Source organism: Rana temporaria, chromosome 2 (assembly GCF_905171775.1).
Source record: "Rana temporaria chromosome 2, aRanTem1.1, whole genome shotgun sequence".
NCBI lineage: Eukaryota > Metazoa > Chordata > Amphibia > Anura > Ranidae > Rana > Rana temporaria.
In genome coordinates this window covers 464,593,233-464,613,503 of record NC_053490.1, presented here as the reverse complement: position 1 = coordinate 464,613,503, position 20,271 = coordinate 464,593,233, and the positions used below count along the sequence as shown (strand labels likewise).

The 20,271-nt window shown below is 42.6% G+C and overlaps 1 protein-coding gene across 1 annotated transcript in view; it reads left to right on the top strand.

The window, feature by feature from the left end:
* GRPR (gastrin releasing peptide receptor) overlaps window positions 1-20,051 on the top strand; it is a 190,195-nt gene extending 170,144 nt beyond the window's left edge. The window contains exon 3 of the mRNA XM_040338659.1: window positions 19,210-20,051. Within this exon, the coding sequence (XP_040194593.1) occupies window positions 19,210-19,602 (393 nt within the window). The 3' untranslated portion in view covers window positions 19,603-20,051. The remainder of the gene's footprint in view (window positions 1-19,209) is intronic.
* Window positions 20,052-20,271: the final 220 nt, after the last annotated feature.

Genomic DNA, 20,271 nt, shown 5'->3' with positions numbered 1-20,271 from the left:
AAAGTGAGTACACCTCTAAGTGAAAATATCCAAATTGGGCCCAGAGTGTCAATATTTTGTGTGGCCACCATTATTTTCCAGCACTGCCTTAACCCTCTTGGGCATTGAGTTCACCAGAGCTTCACAGGTTGCCATGGGAGTCCTCTTCCACTCCTCCATAATGACATCAGAGAGCTGGTGGATGTTTACAGACCTTGCTCTTCTCCACCTTCCGCTTGAAGATGCCCCACAGATGCCCAGTATTGTTTAGGTTTGGAGACATGTTTGGCCAGTGCATCAGTGGTCCTCTTGGAGGTGTGTTTGGGGTTGTTATCATGTTGGAATACTGCCCTGCGGCCCAGTCTCCGAAGGGAGGGGATCATGCTCTGCTTCAATATGTCACAGTACATGTTTGAATTCATGGTACCCTCAATGAACTGTAGCTCCCCAGTGCCGGCAGCACTCATGCAGCCCCATACCATGACACTCCCACCACCATGCTTGACTGTAGGCAAGACACGCTTGTATTTGTACGCCTCACACACGCTTGCCACCATCTGAACCAAATAAGTTTATCTTGGTCTCATCACACCACAGGACATGGGTCTTGACACATCCATGTCCTTAGTCTGCTTGTCTTCAACAAGCTATTTGTGGGCTTTCTTGTGCATCATCTGTAGAAGAGGCTTCTTTCTAGGACAACAGCCATGCAGACCAATTTGATGCAGTGTGCGGCGTATGATCTGAGCACTGACAGGCTGACCCCTTCAACCTCTGTAGCAATGCTGGCAGCACTCATATGTCTATTTCCCCAAAACAACCTCTGGATATGACGCTGAGCATGTGCACTCAATTTCATGGAGGAGTGGAAGAGGACTCCAGTGGCAACCTGTGAAGCTCTGTTGAATATTGACACTTTGGGCCCAATTTGGACATTTTCACTTAGGAGTGTACTCACTTTTCTTGCCAGCGGTTTAGACATTAATGGCTGTGTAAATATAGGAAGGGGTATTGCCGTGCTACCGAAGGACTTGGAAAAGCTAAAGGGAAAAAGAGGGGATGGGGAATGAGGGTGTAACGGAAACAAACAGGGGGGAAGGGGAGAAAATGTACTGCTGCGGCACTGCAAGTATATCAAAACCAAAAATAAATGAATAAAATAGATAGTGCTGCGCTGTACATTCATTAATGGCTGTGTGTTGAGTTATTTTGAGGGGACCGCAAATGTACACTGTTATACAAGCTGTACATTCACTACTTTACATTGTAGCAAATTGCTACATTGTTTTTTTTTTGCTATATTTGTTTCCCTTTAAGTTTGTAAATATAAAAAAGCGAGTGCATAATTTTAGCCTACGTAAGAATTTCATTTTTTTAAGTAGAGGGGAGGTTTGATACATTTCTGTTCCAATTGGCATGAAGTGAAACCTCTCTGTCTGTCTCTTGAATAGCAGGAAATATCAACTTCTTGACTTTGAGTTGGTGGAAGTCAGTCTGCATCAGTGTAGGACAATAATACAAACAGTACAATTTGGCAAATAACAGACATCTGGTGACTCGTTCCAAATCTGGGCTTTACTAACTGAGTCATAGAACATTTATAAACAGGGAAGAATGGAGAAAGCACAAAACATAACACAGAGACGAGAGTGCAGCATTTAATATTATATATTCAATAGGTTTTGCAAAAGTCATATGAAATTGAATGAACAAACTCTTATTTTAAACTATTGAAAAAAAAAAAAATCTCATACTGGTAAACCATGTAAAGTCAGTGTTAGACTGCACTGGGGGGTAGAAGGGCATTTGACTCTTGGACCACTCCTATTTAAGACATGTTGGGCTGGTGGTGCTAAGTAGAGATACTTCACCTTTCAGATACTGTATATCAGAGCAGGACAGTGAAAAAATGATGGGTATTTTATTGCTACCTGCTTACCGTTCAGACCTGTGAATTTGGCATGTTTTCCAGTAATAACTTCATTAGTCACTCTGAGGTGTCCAAATGTGGGGATCTGCAAAGGAAGCTGATGTAGGAATATAGAAATCGAAAGAAACAACTGCGCTAGGATACAAAGCTGATTAAATAAGTGTAGCCTTAGGGGCAGCTCCAGAAAGAATTGCATGGGCGCAGCGTATGTGAGATACGCTACACCGCTGTAACTTACTTGTTGTCGCTTTGAATCCACAAAGAATTTGCGCCGTAAGTTACGACGGCGTAGTGTATCTCTCGCGGCGTAACGGCGCCTAATTCAAATCGGCGAGTAGGGGGGCGTGTTTCATTTAAATGAAGCGCGTCCCCGCGCAGAACTAACTGCGCATGCGCCGTCCCTAAATTTCCCGCCGTGCATTGCGCAAAATGACGTCTCAAGGACGTCATTGTTTAGACTTGGACGTAAATTACGTCCATTCCACGATTCACGCCACGAAAAAGCAGCTTTAACTATACGCCGGAAAAAGCCGACTAGAGACGACGTAAGAGAATGCGACGGCCGCGCGTACGTTCGTGGATCGTCGAAAATAGCTAATTTGCATACTCGACGCGGAAAACGACGAGAACTCCACCCAGCAGATGCCGAAGTATTGCATCTAAGATCCGAAGGCATACGAAGCCGTACGCCTGTCGGATCTAACCCAGATGCCGTCGTATCTTGGTTTGAGGATTCAAACCAAAGATACGACGCGGGAAATTTGAAAGTACGCCGGTGTATCAGTAGATACGCCAGCATACTCTCTCTGTGGATCTGCCCCTAAAGCTCTTGTTGTAAAGCAGCAACTAACCTGCAAACATAACGGTGAACGAATTGGAAAAAATATATATAGTTGCGCTAAATCCTAATCCACCCTTGAGAGGTAGTAATATGAGTACTTCCACTAAGGAAGTATCACATGTGCACATAAAGAGAAAACCATCAGGAAAACTGATAGTGTGTATGGGGCTTGACTTGCATATGACAGGTACTTTAGTGAAGTGATAGTACTTGCTTATGAGAGGCAATATAGCTCAGGTAATTATAGTAGCATACTCAAACAATGGGTCACAACATCTTGCACACAGGTCCAGTGATTTCATGAAACACCCCTGATTGCACCTCCACACTGACCACCACTCCACTTCATTGACCATTAGCAATGTAACCACACATTTCTGTGACTACAGAAAAAACGCAGAAATGTATGCACGCTTGGTTGCATCTGTAGGAACCCAGCTTGAGTTTGTCCCCATAGAAGAAAAGCTGCCACCTTTTACAGCAAGATCAGAGCAAGAATAAAAAGTTCAAATCCAGCTTGTAGTAAAATACATGCAGTTATAAATCTAAATGAAAGCAGCAGAAAATCACCCAGAAGGTCTGCTTTACCGAAATGAGGACCCATCCTGAAGCAGCTTTTATTTATCAACTAAAGAATGCAAATCAAATGAATTGATCTGTAGTTCATGGCAACTAGTTTTCTTTTTTCAACTAAAAAATGAAAGATTATATGAAATTGTGAGCTGCTGCTTCAGTTTGGGTTCTTAATTAATAAATCAAACTGATTTTTTTTTTTACTTTCTTTTTAGACTTTTAATTTTATGTATCTGACTTCAGGCTAAGTTCATACTCAGGGGTCTTATCTGCTTTGAGAGACAACAGACTTCCTTTTAAGCTACAGATATGAGCGAGTGCAGCTTAAAAGCAAGTCTTAAAGTTAAATTGCATATCCTCATTAAAAAAATAAAATAAATTATAAGCTTTCTTTTGTAATCTTCCATTATAATTCTTCCAATTTAATGCCATGGTAAAAGCTCTTCCCTGTACTATAGAAGTTGTGGGTTTTCCATGTCAATGACTAGGCAAATGCAGTTTGTAGCAGAATAAAGCTCATTCAATCTTTCCACTAAAAACATTGCTTGTGCATCAAATCAAAAGGTGATCTTCATTTTACAGTTAATTTTTTTTAAAAGTAGCCATATCTTCAGTAGAAAAGCCTGTCACCTGCCCGCATACTGAAGAGAAGGACCGCTGCTTTCTCTGTGCAAGCAGAAGTCTCCCTGCAAAGGTCTGATACATCCCGTGCTAGGCCAGATTTGCCAGCAAAGCTCATGCTCCCAGCACTGACTCAGGACAGCGGGGGGGGGGGGGCATGTTGAACCCCTACTGACGCAAAGGGACAGTTGTTTTAACTCCTGTGGCTGCTTTCTGAAGAAATGACTGGTAAGGCAAAAAAAAATAATAATAATATAGCATATACACTTGCTACACAAGTTATATTATAATTGCATTGTATTAAAAATGACCCTTCCTTTTCAATCTGAAGTGCTGTAATTTTCTGTAAAATGCAATGCAATTTGGCAATCTGGAGGTGATTTGTACACAGATGGTACCTCAGAAATGTTTATTCCAGTATATGTGATTGGCTTACTAATTTCCCCAAAGTCTGCACTAAGATATAAGTCAGGTTTTTGTCATCAACTGCAACAAAAAAAAACATATTTTCCGTGAGATACTCCCAAAGAGAAATCATGTCTGAAGAGATTCAGACTGGCACTTTCGTAATTAGAACCTAGCAAGTGCAGCAGGTGATTAAAAATAATAGTTACTCCCATTCTCATTCAATTTGACCCAGACAGATTATTCTTCAGAATAATAAAAGAAAGGAATCTGCAGCAAAGTTTTTTAAATCATTGCAATGTAATTTGATCTGTGATTGTATTTTTTACCTTTATCCAAACTCAATAGTGAAAAAATAAGTGGCGCTAAATTACACTCATGTATGGAACTCCAATAAAGTGATAAACCTAAAAATAAAGACAACTTCATATGCGGTACAATTTAAAGTATTGCTATAACACTGTTTCTCACCATGAGAAAAAAGAGAGCAGGTTCTCTATTTTTCTCGTCTAGATTCTGGGTAGTTTTCTTGACGAGAAACCTTAAAGCCTTGTACACATGCACGGTTTACTCAGCAAGAAAGCTCTGCTAGCAGTTTTCTTGTTGTTTCTGGCCCGAGAAAACCGTGCATGTATACGAGGCTTTACACTCTCATGTTTGGCAAAAATGGCTTTAAACCACACAGATAGGGTTAGCTGATCTCTGTTATCCAGCGGCAAGCATGTAAATAGGATCTCTCCACACATAAATAAAAAGTGCTCCAAATAGTGTAATATTGTAAAACCAGTTTAATAATTCAGGTAGACAATGCATCCTTTGGAAGTCACACAGGTGGCAGCAGTGAGCTGCTCTAGAATGAAATAGTTTTCTGCCTTTTCATTAGGGTTGATTAGGGACACAGTATTATTTTTGCCAAGAGAACACAGATTTACCTTTTTTCACAAAGAGGATGTTCTCTGCTAGTTTGGTAACTGAACCCTATATAATGTGTAGACCTTGAGCAGAGTCATTCAGCCTTCTCTGTTACATATACAGATGGAATAAAAATAGTCAAAAATGGTGTGGTCTAAGGAATCAAAAATTTGACTCTCTAGCTACACTCTGGAAAGATAAGTTTGCAATAAAAAGGAGAAGCATTTGAAAGAAGGGAGCACTGTGTGGTAGTGGTGAGCACTTTGCATTGTACAGTCAAACTAGCAACAATTGCCATAGTTTAGTTTTCTGAATTTGGATAAAAAGTTATTACACAAGCTAGTCATCCAAAAGTCTTTAAAAAAATATTTGTAATTAAAGAATTTTTTGGTTAAACTTTTAGCAGTCAACAGTGTGAAACGTGCTATCAGACCTAACATTGTAAAAAAATGAACACACATATTGCTTTGACATCCCAGGATACTTCTCCACTGATCCCCGCTGAGCAGGTGTTTGACAGGTCCAAATTAGGTCAAAACGGACCACCTGTCCATTTTTACCCGATCATATCTGATCGGATAGCAGCGACTGTCAGCGGACATGCCACTGCTGACATCTGCTGCTTCATAGTGGTGAGAGGAGGATCCAATCAGGTCCACCTGAAAATCTGACAGACGGACCTGATCGGACAACCCATGTGAAAGGGGCCTTATGGGAGATTTCTCAGCTTAACACCAATGAGAAAGGACACTACATTGAGCACCAATATACGGGCGTACACATGCACTGATCAAAAATGTAAGAAGGCACTTTACCACTAACCCTAACATGATATTAAAGTGTTTTTTTTTTTAAATAACAAACATATTATACTTACCTGCTCTGTGCAGTTGGTTTTGCAAAGAGTAGCCCAGATCCTTCTCTTCTGGGGTCCCTTGCCAGCACTCCTGGCTCTGCCCTCCTGCCACGTGCCCTCACAGCAAGCAGCATTCTATGGGGGCACCTGAGCCAAGCCACTGCTCTGTGTGTCCATTCAGATATGGAGCTACGGTCACGTCCCCTCTCTCTCCTCATTGGTTCACTGACTTTCAAAAATTGACTTTGGAGTTCGCCTTAAAATACATACCTTTCCATGTGCTCTTTGCTGCAAAGCCCAGTTCTAAGTAAAGGGGAAATGGCCGTTTGTACTGATGGACTGGGGGGACCCCCACTCAATTTTTTCTCAATTTTGCATAACTGGAAATATTTATAATATACTCCTTAACAACCAGCTAATGTTGAAGACGCCGGTGGGCCCCAGCTCCAAAATGAAAAAAATTGAACTGCTGAACAGCTGCTTAGGAAGTTCACAGTGAAAACTGAGCAGAAAATCGCACCAGACGTGTGTGAACCGAGTCACTTCTGCCTGGGGGCAGCACCGCTCCCCTAAAAAGAGCGCCCAAGGCAAACGTCTTGTTTGCCTTGCAGTTGATAAACCCCTGCCTAAGTGGGCACCTCTCCCATAATTTCTTATTGACCACCAGTGTAAGGGGTTACCTCTTCCACTGACCAACAATAAAAGAGAAAGCCTTTTTACTGTGCATATTTTCTATGGCAAATTTATTATTTTATGATTATTGTGATTATTTGTGATTATTTTGTTGATAAAGATAAGCCCCATTTGTCAAATACACTGGGTATAGTACTGGGTTGCCACATTCCTGTTCATATAGTAACCTGACATCGTAGAACCTGGCATCGTCATTGTCTACTGTCCTTCTCAAGGTCTGTCCTTCTGCGAGTTCACAGATGCCATTATGCATTGTAAGGGACATTATAAGAGACAGTGTGGACCATTCTGGCCATTATCTACAGACTTCTCATACTAATAAGTCCATATTACCCACTAGAATATTGTTCTCTAGTATTTTTCTCACCTGTTTTTGGAAAAAACAAGACTGTCGTGCATGAAAACTGGCTTGATTCCCCCATCCAGACATTAAATGTGGAATCCTCCTGCTGTGCCTTTGTATTCTGACAATAAGGAGACTTCCGCACTATCAGAATACACTGATCGGCGCTGCTGACTATAGCCTGTGGTGCTGATCGATCAATCATTTTTCAACCACCCTGCCCATACCTGGATCGAACTTTGGACAGTCCCTGCTGAACCGACTGAATTTCAATCCAAATGTGGCTGGCTTTACTTTGACAACCAATCCACAGTAAAAATTGTTTCAATAACAATTGTTTTTTTCCTCTTTTAAATATTTTTTGGAACAACAACTGAGCCCTCCTGATCATTAATACACATCTGTACCTAAAATAGTGGTTACTGGTATTTCTGCAAGAGTCTATTTATCACCAAAGATTCATACAACCTTTACCTAAGATCACACAATTTTCGAATTGAATCCTTAAAGCAGTTGTAAAGGAAAATGTTTTTTCACCTTAAAGCGGGAGTTCACCCGAAAAAAAAAATTAGATTGGGCCTAATTACGGGAAGCAGAATCGGGTGTTTTGATTAAGATCAATGCAGTACTTACCTTTTTTGAGATAGATGTTCTCCCGCCGCTTACGGGTATGGTCTTCGGGACTGGGCGTTCCTATTTGATTGACAGCATTCCGACGGTCGCATACAGTGCGTCACGAGTTGCCGAACGTCGGTGCGGCGCTATACGGCGCCTGCGCACTGACGTTCGGCTACTTTCGGAAACTGGTGACGCGCTGTATGCGACGGTCGGAAGGCTGTCAATCAAATAGGAATGCCCAGTCCCGCAGCCCATACCTGGAAGCGGCGGGAGAACATCTATCTCAAAAAAGGTAAGTACTGCATTGATTTTAATCAAAACACCCGATTCTGCTTCCCGTAATTAGGCCCAATCTACTGTTAAGAATTTATTTTTTTTGGGTGAACCTCCACTTTAATGCAATCTATGCATTAAGGCAGGGATGTCCAAACTTTTTTTAAAGAGGGCCACATTTGATGAAGTGAACATGCTCGAGGGCCGACCATTTTGCCTGATATTCTTTGAAACATTAAAATTTGATCTAAGTGTGTTCGTCCGAGCAACTAATACACGGCCCAACAAGAATTATCTTGCCTTTGTGGCTGTGTGTGATGAAAAGATGAGCTTGGCGTGTTATTTGGATATACTGTATATATCTCTTTTGTGGCCCCAACGAATCCTCAAGCGATGCTCAGGACTAAGAATGAGCTTGGGCGTGTTATTTGGATAAACCCTATTTATCAGCGTATAACACGCACAGGCTTACCATTGCCATGAATGCAGTCTCACCATTACCATGAATGCAGTCTTACCATTGCCATGAATGCAGCCTCACTATTGCCATGAATGAAGCCTTACCATTGCAATCAATGCAGCCTTACCATTGCCATCAGTGCAGCCTGATCGATGCCCATCTGCAGCCTTGGAGGGGACAGGGAGGGGGAGGGACAAGTGCCGTCAGATTACTAACAGGAGAATTTCTTGTTTACTCTGTGGCCTCTTTTATACAAAGTCCCGCCTCCTATGATAAACAGAACAGTCATCCAATGGCATCCCAGGAAAAGGGACTTCCTATTACAGACGCTGCCGAGTAAACAGGAGATTCTCTTCATGTTATCTGACGGCGCACATCCTGTCCCCTCCTAGGCAGCACCGATAAATACGGTATATATCTTTTGTGGCCCTCAGGGCACATGTGAGGCTGCAATGGCTATATATATCCAAATCCCCAGGGGGGCCATATTAAATCACCAGGGGGGCCACAATTGGCCCCCGGGCCAGACTTTGGACATGCCTGCTTTAAGGTAAAAATACATCTGATACTGCCGGCCCCCCCCTGAGCCCCCCTTATACTTACCTGACCCCTCAAAAGTCCCGCGCGCGGTCCCGCGATCCTCTTCGCTGCTCAGCCTGGCCGCCCTGGCTAGAGCGGATGGATTGAGAGCAGTGCAGCCATTGGCTAGCGCTGCTGTCATTCACATCCAGTGACGCGGTGCGCCGAGGGGTGGGGCCGAGTGATACAGTGAGCGGCTATGGCCGCTCGCTGTTTCACAGGAGTGCGCCTGCAATTAGTGACCACCATGCGAGCTCTCGCATGACTGTGGTGACTAATTGCGGGGAGGACCAGAAACAGCCGCCGAGGGACCCCAGAAGACATGGATCGGGGCCACTCTGTGCAAAACGAACAGCACAGTGGAGGTAAGTATGACATGTTTGTTATTTAAAAAAAAAAAAAAAAATTCCTTTAGTAACGCTTTAATTAAAAGATTGGTAAATAGATTACAAAATGTGGTTTGACATTATCTACTGTAAACTGTGGTTACACTGTAGTTAAACAATAAATAATACATAGGATATGTATAATGTATTGTTTAACTACAGTATAACCGAAAGGAAATTGTTATATATTACCACCATTTCTTCACTTCAGCTCTTCAGCTACAGTGATAATCTATTAGCTTCCTGTACCAGTGGCAAATTGACAGAACCAGGTAATGCTCATGCATTGTTTATGCATGAAAATCTTTCGCTATAAAAACTCATATAATTACATCATTATACTGCACAGTTTTCTAGTAATAAAATGCTGCACATTGACATTGTTCTTTTTTTTTTAGCATGTTTTAACATTGAAGTCTAAATTGTGATTAAGTCCAGTTTAACTTCTGCCTCAAGCTATTTACATACCATGGAAGAATTAGGATAATTGGTTGTGTAGGAGTTAGGCTGACCAAGCAAAAATATTATAAAAATACACCATGCTTTGTGTTAGACACAAAACAATGATCAAGATGCAAGTGCATTCAAAGTCCATTACATAATTCAGTTGAAATCAATTCATATACCGGTAAGTCCCATTATGCTCATCTTAGTAAAGTACACACCACTTAAGTTTCACCATATATTTTTAGCGTGGTCTATTGTGCCTTTAGGGATGATCCCTTGGGTGATGTTACTGCTTGTGGGCATGCTAAAAATAGGTGGTCAAACTTAGCAGTGAGTGTACATCTATGTGGGGCACCTCAAGCACAAGTGAAGCACTTTACTAAGAAGAGCACAATGGGACTTATATAAATTGATTTTAAGTCAATTATCTAGATCATTGTTTAGTGTCTAACACAAAGCGCAGTGTATTTTTAGATTATTGGTTTGTATTGCAGCTAGTGATAATAATTACTTTAGATTCTTTCTGATATATTCTATAGCACATTTTCTTTTGCACTAAGTTTAAAAAAAAAAAATTTGGCCCTGCAAAAAGCTTGTGAATGATTTAACAAAAAATGACACTTTACTGACCACGCACAGACCTGAACTGAACCTGAACATAAAGACTTGAAAAATACAGGCACATTTTTTTTATAATTTACAGTTAACATATTAAGAAAAATACAAATAAAATACAGTGTAAGATGAGTTTTAGTTGGAAGTCTTTTAAAAGTAGCAGTGGACACCCACTGCTTAAAAATTACAAAATTCACTAGGGGGTTAATTTATAATGGAGAGGAGGCACTGAAGATGCACGCTAGTGATGAAATGGGTGAGTGAAGGACGGTTGACGCATTGTTGCTTGGACAGATGAGAGAGCGCCATTTTGTTGGTAGGAAGCGCTGGGCGCTTTCCTTATTTTCATGCTCATTTATTTTAATTATCATGTGAGTGTATTTGCACTTATTTTATAATAAATACTGCCTTTTGCTGGGATGTCTGCGCAATGAGATGCCTTCTTTCATTTTCCACATATGTCATCGGTTTATTACTGGAATTTTTCTGGCTGAACCCCTTGTTGTGATTAGGTTTCACTTACATCTGGTGGTCTGTGGAAGGAGGATCAGTAGGCAATCGTTTTGCTTAGGAGGAAATGGGGCCGGCGTAAGCGCGCGTAATTCAAATGTAGATGAAGGGGCGTGTTTTATGTTAATTCTTGGTGACCCGACGTGATTGACGTTTTTTACAAACGGCGCATGCGCCGTCCGTGTACATATCCCAGTGTGCATTGCTCCAAAGTACGCCGCAAGGACGTATTGGTTTCGATGTGAACGTAAATTACGTCCAGCCCTATTCGGGAACGACTTACGCAAACGATGTAAAAAATTCAAAATTCGACGCGGGAACGACGTTCCTACTTAACATTGCGTACGCCTCATAGAAGCAGGAGCAACGTTACGCCCGAAAAGCCTTATGCAAACGACGTAAAAAAATTCCGCCGGGCGCATGTTCGTTTGTGAATCGGCGTATCTAGGTCATTTGCATATTCTATGCTGAAATCTAAGGAAGCGCCCCTAGCGGCCAGCGTAAAATTGCACACAATTATACGCCGGCGTATTTAAGTTACGTCAGCGGAGGAAGCCTGTTTTTTAAAGTATCTGCCTTTGAGAATCGGCGTAAAGATACAACGGCGCAGATTTGAAATTACGGCGGCGTATCTGGACATCCGCCGTATGTTGTTGCTGAATCTAGCCCACAGTCTACAATTCTTTGATCCATTCATAAAGTGGAGCAGTGGAGCATGTTGTGTGTCATAGTAAATGTGTGGTGCTTTTTGGCTTTATTTAAGCAGAGGTAAGTCTTTGGTAGCCATTGTACTGTGTTTTAAATGGGTCATGGGTTAATGCACATTGTTGTAAGCCAGTCCGTGTTTTTTTTTTAAATGGGCCGCCAACACATAACAATAGACATTTTAACACATTTGTAGCTTTCTTGGTCCTTATCTGTGGTGCAGTACAGTGTTTAGATCAGGGGTCAGCAACCAGTAGATCACGGACAGGTGACTGGTAGATCGCTGTCTGGGCTTGCTGACCAGCCATCCCAGAGCATCAAACAGAATGCAATGCAGAGGGACTACTTGTAATACTACGATGTCTCCTCTGTAGTGCTGGCTCCTGTCTAATACGAGTGATACCAACTGCACTCCACCTCTTATCCCAGCTAGTGGTCTCCAGAGTGGTGCCAGCAGCATGAAAGAAGAGAGCTTCAGGTCAGTGTGAAGCATAATAGTATAGGGCTGCTTTCACACTGATGCTCTGCGTTTTACCCACACCGTGGGTGCAGTGCAGTGTGCTTTCCTGTGAGTTTGCTGTGCTTAACCAAAACTTTCGATTATATCCTGTGGGTTTGGTGTAATTTCTCAAAGCACACCTGCAGGATATAACAGAAGTCTATGTCAAAGTGCAGCTAACCCAGGAAGGTCGCAGATGCACTGCACTCGCAGTGCAGGTAAACTGCACCACATCAGTGTGACAGCAGCCTTATAGGGGGTTTTACAACCCCCAACTATATGTGTGAACAAGCACTAAGGGTGCTGCTGCCAAATGCAACTAAGGACTTATTCACAAGTGCAGCAGGCAATGCTGCTCCCCTGAAAAGTGTGTTTGACAGGTGGTGAGGAGGCAATATGTTGCCTCCTCGCTGCCTGATTTAAACCCATGATTGGCGTGCAATGCACATGATTGCATGATTGTAATACGGCAATTCGAATTTTAAATAAGGTGTCAGGGGGTGACGCTGTGCCAGGTGTTCTTTGACTTCTCCCATGTTGTTCAGTTAGAACAACCAGGTTGCCTACCCCTGGTTTCGATTATTTACATCCTATGGGGCAGATCCACATAGATCTGCACCCGCGCAGCGTATCTGTGCTACGCCGCCGTAACTTACCTGGCTTTGGTTCGAATCCAGAAAGAATTTGCGCCGTAAGTTACGGCGGCGTAGTGTATCTCTCGCGGCGTAACGGCACGGAATTCAAATGCGGCGAGTAGGGGGCGTGTTTCATTTAAATGAAGCGCGTCCCCGCGCCGAACGAACTGCGCATGCGCCGTCCCTAAATTTCCCGTCGTGCATTGCGCTAAATGAAGTCGCAAGGACGTCATTGGTTTTGACGTGAACGTAAATGGCATCCAGCCCCATTCATGGACGACTTACGCAAACAAAATAAAAAATTTCAAATTCGACGTGGGAACGACGGCCATACTTAACATTGCGTACGCCACCAGATAGCAGCTTTAACTATACGCCGAAAAAAGCCGAACGGAAACAACGTAAAAGAATGCGACGGCCGCTCGTACGTTCGTGGATCGTCAGAATATTTACACACTCAACGCGGATTACGACGGGAACGCCACCCAGCGGACGCCGAAGAATTTCATCTAAGATCCGAAGGCGTACAAAGTCGTACGCCTGTCGGATCTAACCCAGATGCCGTCGTATCTTGTTTTGAGGATTCAAAACAAAGATACGACGCGGGAAATTTGAAAGTACGCCGGCGTATCACTAGATACGCCAGCGTACTTTCTTTGTGGATCTGCCCCTATATGTGTTGTGGTGCTCTGGTAGGGCATATTTGCACCTTTGCATTGTAGTAACGTGTGTTACATGCGTTGGTACACGGTGTGTGTCATTGATTGTGAATGTCTCTCCAACATACCTTCCAAACACATTTGCACTGCAGCACACCACAATATGCAGTAATGCAATACCATGTGCTGAGGTACACTGTGCTAGTGTAACTTGTTGGAGGACCGATTCTTTGTCTATTGTGGTGCATTAGGTAGCCCTTTTCAAGTAATGCGGACTGCCTTAATGCAAAGCATTTATTTTTTTTCACAAGAAAATAATGTGAAGCATTTTACCATGAGATAAATTGTGCTGGAATGGACTGCTGTTGTGTGAATGATTCCTAAGGTACAGTATGTTGGTACTTTTAGAAATAAAAACCATTTAATCCCACATTACTGCAGTATGTAAATATACATCTGGTTGCCATCTACCTCATATACAGCATACTGTCTGCTACAGTGAAAGGGATGAAAATGGCCGGTATACTGTAATCCTGTTGAATCGCGAACGCCATTATTTAGTGGTTTATAGTGATATGGACAACATAAAGAATTGTTTCTGCACTGGTTAGTTGCCACATTTGTTAGATACATGCTTTGTCAATTAAGGCAAAGAAAAAGGTTTTGTAGTCCCAATTACTGATTTTATGCCACAGGTAAAAAATGGTCTCATTTAATTGTACTGTGATTTATTCAACAAATAGTCAGCCTCCTCTAATCTCTGCGCAATTATCTTTGTTTTATTGGGTGAACACGTTTCTTCAGCTCACATTGAATACACTTAGGTGTAATAGAATACGTTGCTAGCTACTAACCTAATTTCCTCTGCTGACAAAGGCTGGTGTGCTTTATAAATCTCAAAACAGGTTGTTAAGACATAAATATCAACGAAACATTACAGATTTTTAACTCAGCATATGCTAAGCATTTTGGGCCTGATCCACAAAAACCCGGCGTAACTTAATTTTTTCCCGTTTAACCACTTCCCGCCCGGCCTATAGCCGATTTACGTCCGGGAAGTGGTTCTGAAATCCTGACAGGACGTTCCAGAACGTCCTGCAGGATTTCATGCCGCACGCGCCCGTGGGGGCGCGCATCGCAGCGATCGGTGATGCGGGGTGTCAGTCTGACACCCTGCATCTCCGATCTCGGTAAAGAGCCTCCGGCGGAGACTCTTTACCACGTGATCAGCCGTGTCCAATGATGGCTGATCACGATGTAAACAGGAAGAGCCGTTGATGGCTCTTCCTCACTCGCGTCTGACAGACGCGAGTAGAGGAGAGCCGATCGGCGGCTCTCCTGACAGGGAGGGTTCGCACTGATTGTTTATCAGCGCAGCCCCCCCTCGGATCGCCACGCTGGACCACCAGGGATGCCCACCCTGGACCACCAGGGTGGGCACAAAAAAAAAAGCCTGCAAAAAAAAAAAAGTCTGAAAAAAAAAGCATTCAAAAAAATAAAGATGCCAATCAGTGCCCACAAATGGGCACTGACTGGAAACCTGGGAAAATCAGTGCTGCCCCACAGTGTCCATCAGTGCCACCCCACAGTGTCCATCAGTGCCACCCCACAGTGCCCATCCATGCCCAGTGCCCACCTATCAGTGCCCATCTGTGCCACCCATAAGTATCCATCAGTGCCACCCATGAGTGCCCATCTGTGCCGCCTATGAGTGCCCAGTGCCGCCCATGAGTGCCCATCATTGCCGCCTATGTGTGCCCATCATTGCCGCCTATGTGTGCCCATCAGTGCCGCCTATGTGTGCCCATCAGTGCCGCCTATGTGTGCCCATCAGTGCCGCCTATGAGTGCCCATCAGTGCCGCATACCAGCGCCGCCAATCAGTGCCACCTCATCTGTGCCCGTTAGTACTACCTCATCGATGTCCATCAGTGCCATCTCATCGGTGCCCATCAGTGCCGCCATATCAGTGCCCGTAATTGAAAGAGAAAAACGTATTTCCAAAAAAATTAACAGAAAAAAATAAAAACTTAATTTTTTTCCAAAATTTTCAGTCTTTTTTTAGTTGTTGCGCAAAAAAAAAAAAACGCAGAGGTGATCAAATACCACCAAAAGAAAGCTCTATTTGTGGGGAAAAAAGGACGCCAATTTTGTTTGGGTACAGTGTAGCATGACCGCGCAATTGCGATTCAAAATGCGACAGTGCTGAAAGCTGAAAATTGGCTTGGGCGGGAAGGTGCGTAAGTGCCTGGTATGGAAGTGGTTAAGTTACACCGGCGCAAAATCTCTACCTAAGTGCCCGATCCACAAAGCACTTACCTAGAAATTTTGAGCGGTGTAACTTAAATCCGTCCGGCGCAAGGCGTTCCTAATCTAATGGGGTGAGTCCCATTTAAATTAGGCGCGCTCCCGCGCCGGACATACTGCGCATGCTCCCGACGTTATTTTCCCGACGTGCTTTGCGCGGTTTTACGTTGCGCCAGGTTTGGAGAATCGCGACGGGCGTAAAAAAAAAAAAGAGTTGCGGCGGGAAATAAAAAAAAAATGACAGCGACGCGGGATAGAAGGGTCTACTTTTACAAGGTGAAAACAGTTTTGACCTTGTAAAAGCAGCCCTAATTTTGCGACGGCAAACTAATACTTACGGAGAAAAAACGAAGCGTAAAAGCTTCGTGGATCTCCGTAAGTGCTAATTTGCATACCTAACGCTGGATTTCGACGAGAAATGCCCCCAGCGGCGGCTGCGGTACTGCATCCTAAGATCCGACAGTGTAAGTCACTTACACATGTCGGATCTTCTGTCTATCTATGAGAAACTGATTCTGTGGATCAGTTCCATAGATAGAAACAGGGATACGATGGCGTATCAGTAGATACGCCGGCGTATCCCTTTTGTGGATCAGGCCCTTTTTTCTTATAAATAATGCTGACATTGAAAACATATGAACCAATACGTTATTTGTGGCATCTGTTTCCAGGCCCTGTTCAGCCTCTTTTTTTTCTTTTTTGTTCTGGTAAATTTTCATTTGACATTTAAACAAGTCCCTTATTATAAATGTTCACTTTATTGTAGGCTCTGCATCCTTTTTCCTAAATAAATATATAAACTATGGGGCAGCCAGTAGAGGTCCATACTAGGAGTCTGATAAACAGACCTTTGATATCAATTTTAACATTATTGTAGGCTCTGCATGTTCTTCATAAATAAATATATAAACGTCCATAATATAATAGAGTCAGCCCAATCTGTTTTTATTATGCATCTGCTTCTGTCGATAACTTGGTAATAAAAGGTTGAATTGCTTTCAAGTGGCAGTAATTCTGGTCTGACATATTTGAAGACACATGAGATTCATGGGAATGTACAGTTACATGAGAATAAACAGTTACTGGATTTAACAGAAACAACCAAAAAAAAAAATAAAATTAGTAAAATTAACTTCCCTGAAAACGATGATGCTTTTTTATCCAATTGCTGACCGCCTTGTAGCACTTTTCCTGCTGTAGAGGATCGCATATATATACAGTATGTTATCCTGCACTCCCAGGTATCGGGCACGCTGATCGTCCTGTACACAGGCAGAATGGCAATTTGCCTATGTAAACAAGGCAGATCGCTGTTATGTCAATAAGGAAAGCATTGATTCTGTGTTCCTGCAAAGTGCTATAGGGCCGACCGCCCTATAGAACCATTCCTGTCCTGGTATCGGGCCCGACCCCTGCCAGGACACGTGCTGATCGTTCTGTACACAGGCATAATGGCAATTTGCCTACGTAAACAAGGCAGATTGCCGTTCTGTCTTTAGGGAAGGCATTGATACTGTGTTCCTGCAAAGCAGAAACTCAGATCTATGCCCTCCTCTAGTCAAAGCACCCCCCCCCCTCAGTAGTAAAAAACTAGCTAGGAACACAGTTAACCCTTTGTTCAGCCCTGATGTTAATCCCTTCCCAGACAGTGTCATTAGTACAGTGACAGTGCATATTTTTAGCACTGATCACTGTTATGTCACTGGTCCCCAAAAAGTGTCAGTTAGTGTCCAATTTGTCCGTTGCAATATTGCAGTCCTGGTATAAGTCTCTGATTGCTGCATTACTAGTTTAAAAAATTTAAATAAATCCATGAATACTGTATAGCCCCTATTTTGTAGATGCTATAACCTTTGCTCAAATCAATCAATATATGCTTATTGAATTTGTTTACCAAAACCATATAGTAGAATACATATTGGCCTAAATTGATGAAGAAATTAGATTTTATTACATGTGTATTATAGCAGAAGATAATATATATATACTGTGTGTATATATATATATATATATATATATATATATGTATATATAATTTTTTTCAAAATTGTCTACAATACATCCCAAGGGCCAACGTACATCCACTGGGGCTGCCATGTGTAAAACAGAGCAGCCACCCACTCCCATCTAGATGTGAGACAGACATGTCTTACTCTTTAAAGCAGTTTTACCAGTATAAAATATTTCCATATATTAAATATTGAAAGACTGCTTTCAATGCCAGGGGTTAAAGTGATTATAAAGTCTTGTTATATATATAAAAAAAAAAAAAAAAAAACACACAAAAAAACATGTTATACTTACCTGCTCTATTGCAGTGGATTTGCACAGGGCAGCTCAGATCCTCCCCCTCTTGGGTCTCTCTTTGCTGCTTCTGGCCCCTACCTCCTGTCGAGTACCTCCACAGCAAGCAGCTTGCTATGGGGGCACCCGAGGTGAGCTGCAACTCTGTGTGTCCATTCAGACACGGAGCTGTGGTTCGGTCCTGTCCCCTCTCCTGTGTCTCAGCCAATCAGGAAGGAGAGCCCTGGATGGCAGAGGGACTTGTGGACATCGCTGGATAGAGATGGGGTTCTGCTGCACACATAAGTCTTTTGTCTTTACAACCCCTTTAAGCATCTTTCAAGTGACATCTATAACCGTGGGAATTCGAGCTAAAAGGAGAAGTCCAGCCTGAGCTTTTTAGGCATGGCTTCTCCTATGTGTCACAGGAGTGCAATTAGTTTTTCACTCCATTGACCTGTTTTCAGCAGAGAGCTGTCTGATATTCCTCTCCGCTCATGTCACTGCAATCAGTCCAGGCATCGCATCATTCCGACTTCCAAAGTCTGGATCCGCCAGCTGCCTTGACTTATGACAGTCTCAGCCTCTCAGTGAGCCGCTGAGAGGCTGAGACATCCGCTCTCCGCTCTTCCACAGCTCAGCGCTCCAATGAGTGTGGAGGAACAGAGAGGAGAGTTGCTGACTGTTAGGCAGCAGCTCTGTTCTCGGTGAGGAGTGAGAACTGAGCCATTAGCGGTGTTTGATGACTGAGTTCTCAGTGCAGAGACGACGGGGCACAGATGCAGCATTGGTCTTATGCTTCATTTACCTAGGTAATTATAACTAGGAAAAAAATGAAAACATACATCTCTTATATGAGAATTTACGTTAACAGAAGCTTTATCTACCAAAGCAGTTGTAAGTCCAGGACTTCCACCCAAGTTTCATAATCAGGCTAATAATAAATGTCGCTCACAAATTTGTTTGATTATTTTGCTGACCTTTCTTACTATATATGTTTGTTAGAAAATGCTTTCATTTAACTTTATGTGAATATCTTGTGGCATTCATAATACTATTCTCTTTTTTTTTTTTTTTTTAGATTGAATCCCGAAAGCGGCTTGCAAAAACAGTCTTGGTGTTTGTTGGACTATTTGCATTCTGCTGGCTGCCAATACATGTCATCTATATATACCGCTCCTACCATTATTCAGAAGTGGACACTTCCGTCCTGCACTACATCACCAGCATCTGTGCTCGGGTGTTAGCTTTTACTAATTCCTGTGTAAATCCATTTGCCCTATACTTGCTCAGCAAGAGTTTCAGGAAACAGTTCAACAACCAATTGTTCTGCTGTAGGCCCCGGCTCATTGTCAGATCGCAGAGCATGGGAAGGAGCACCACAAGAATGACCTCTCTGAAGAGTACCAACCACTCAGTGGCCAGCTTCAGTCTGATTAATGGCAAACATATCTGTCACGAAGGCTGTGTATAAGATCCATATGCTATCCTTTCCTGAACATTCGTACACTTCCACCTCCTTACTTTGTATTTCTGTATGTGTAAATAAGAGAAGTATTATGAATATCCACACAGGGTTTTTGTGTGATACAGGGAAATTTAGCAGATGTTGACAGTTGGTAACTCTCCAGCAATATAGTTTTACAACAATCTGGTCACTTGAATAATGTTATCTAAGTGACAGGAGAACCTTAAAGCTCATATACCTAATTTTATCTTTCAGACCATCCCATTGAGCTCCCAGACACCAGGGTACTCTTTATGCAATGGCAGACTTCCAACATCGGCCGCTCTCTTTTGGATATCTCCAATTAGAAGAGAGGCCTATGTTGTGGGGTGTGGCACAGCTTCGATATGCGAGCAGGGGTATTTGCATGCACAATGCCATGACAGATTAAATGGGTTGTAAAGGTTAATTTTTTATTTTCTAAATAGGTTACTTTAAGCTAGTGCATTGTTGGTTCACTTACCTTTTCCTTCGATTTCCCTTCTAAATGTTTTTTTTCTTTGTCTGAATTTCTCACTTGCTGTTCCTTCTCAGTAAGGTGTTCAGTAAGCTGTTCTAAATGACTTTGCACCGCTCGGATGATGGTGGAAAGCTTACTAAGGAGAAACAGGAAGTGAGAAATTCAAACAAGGAAAA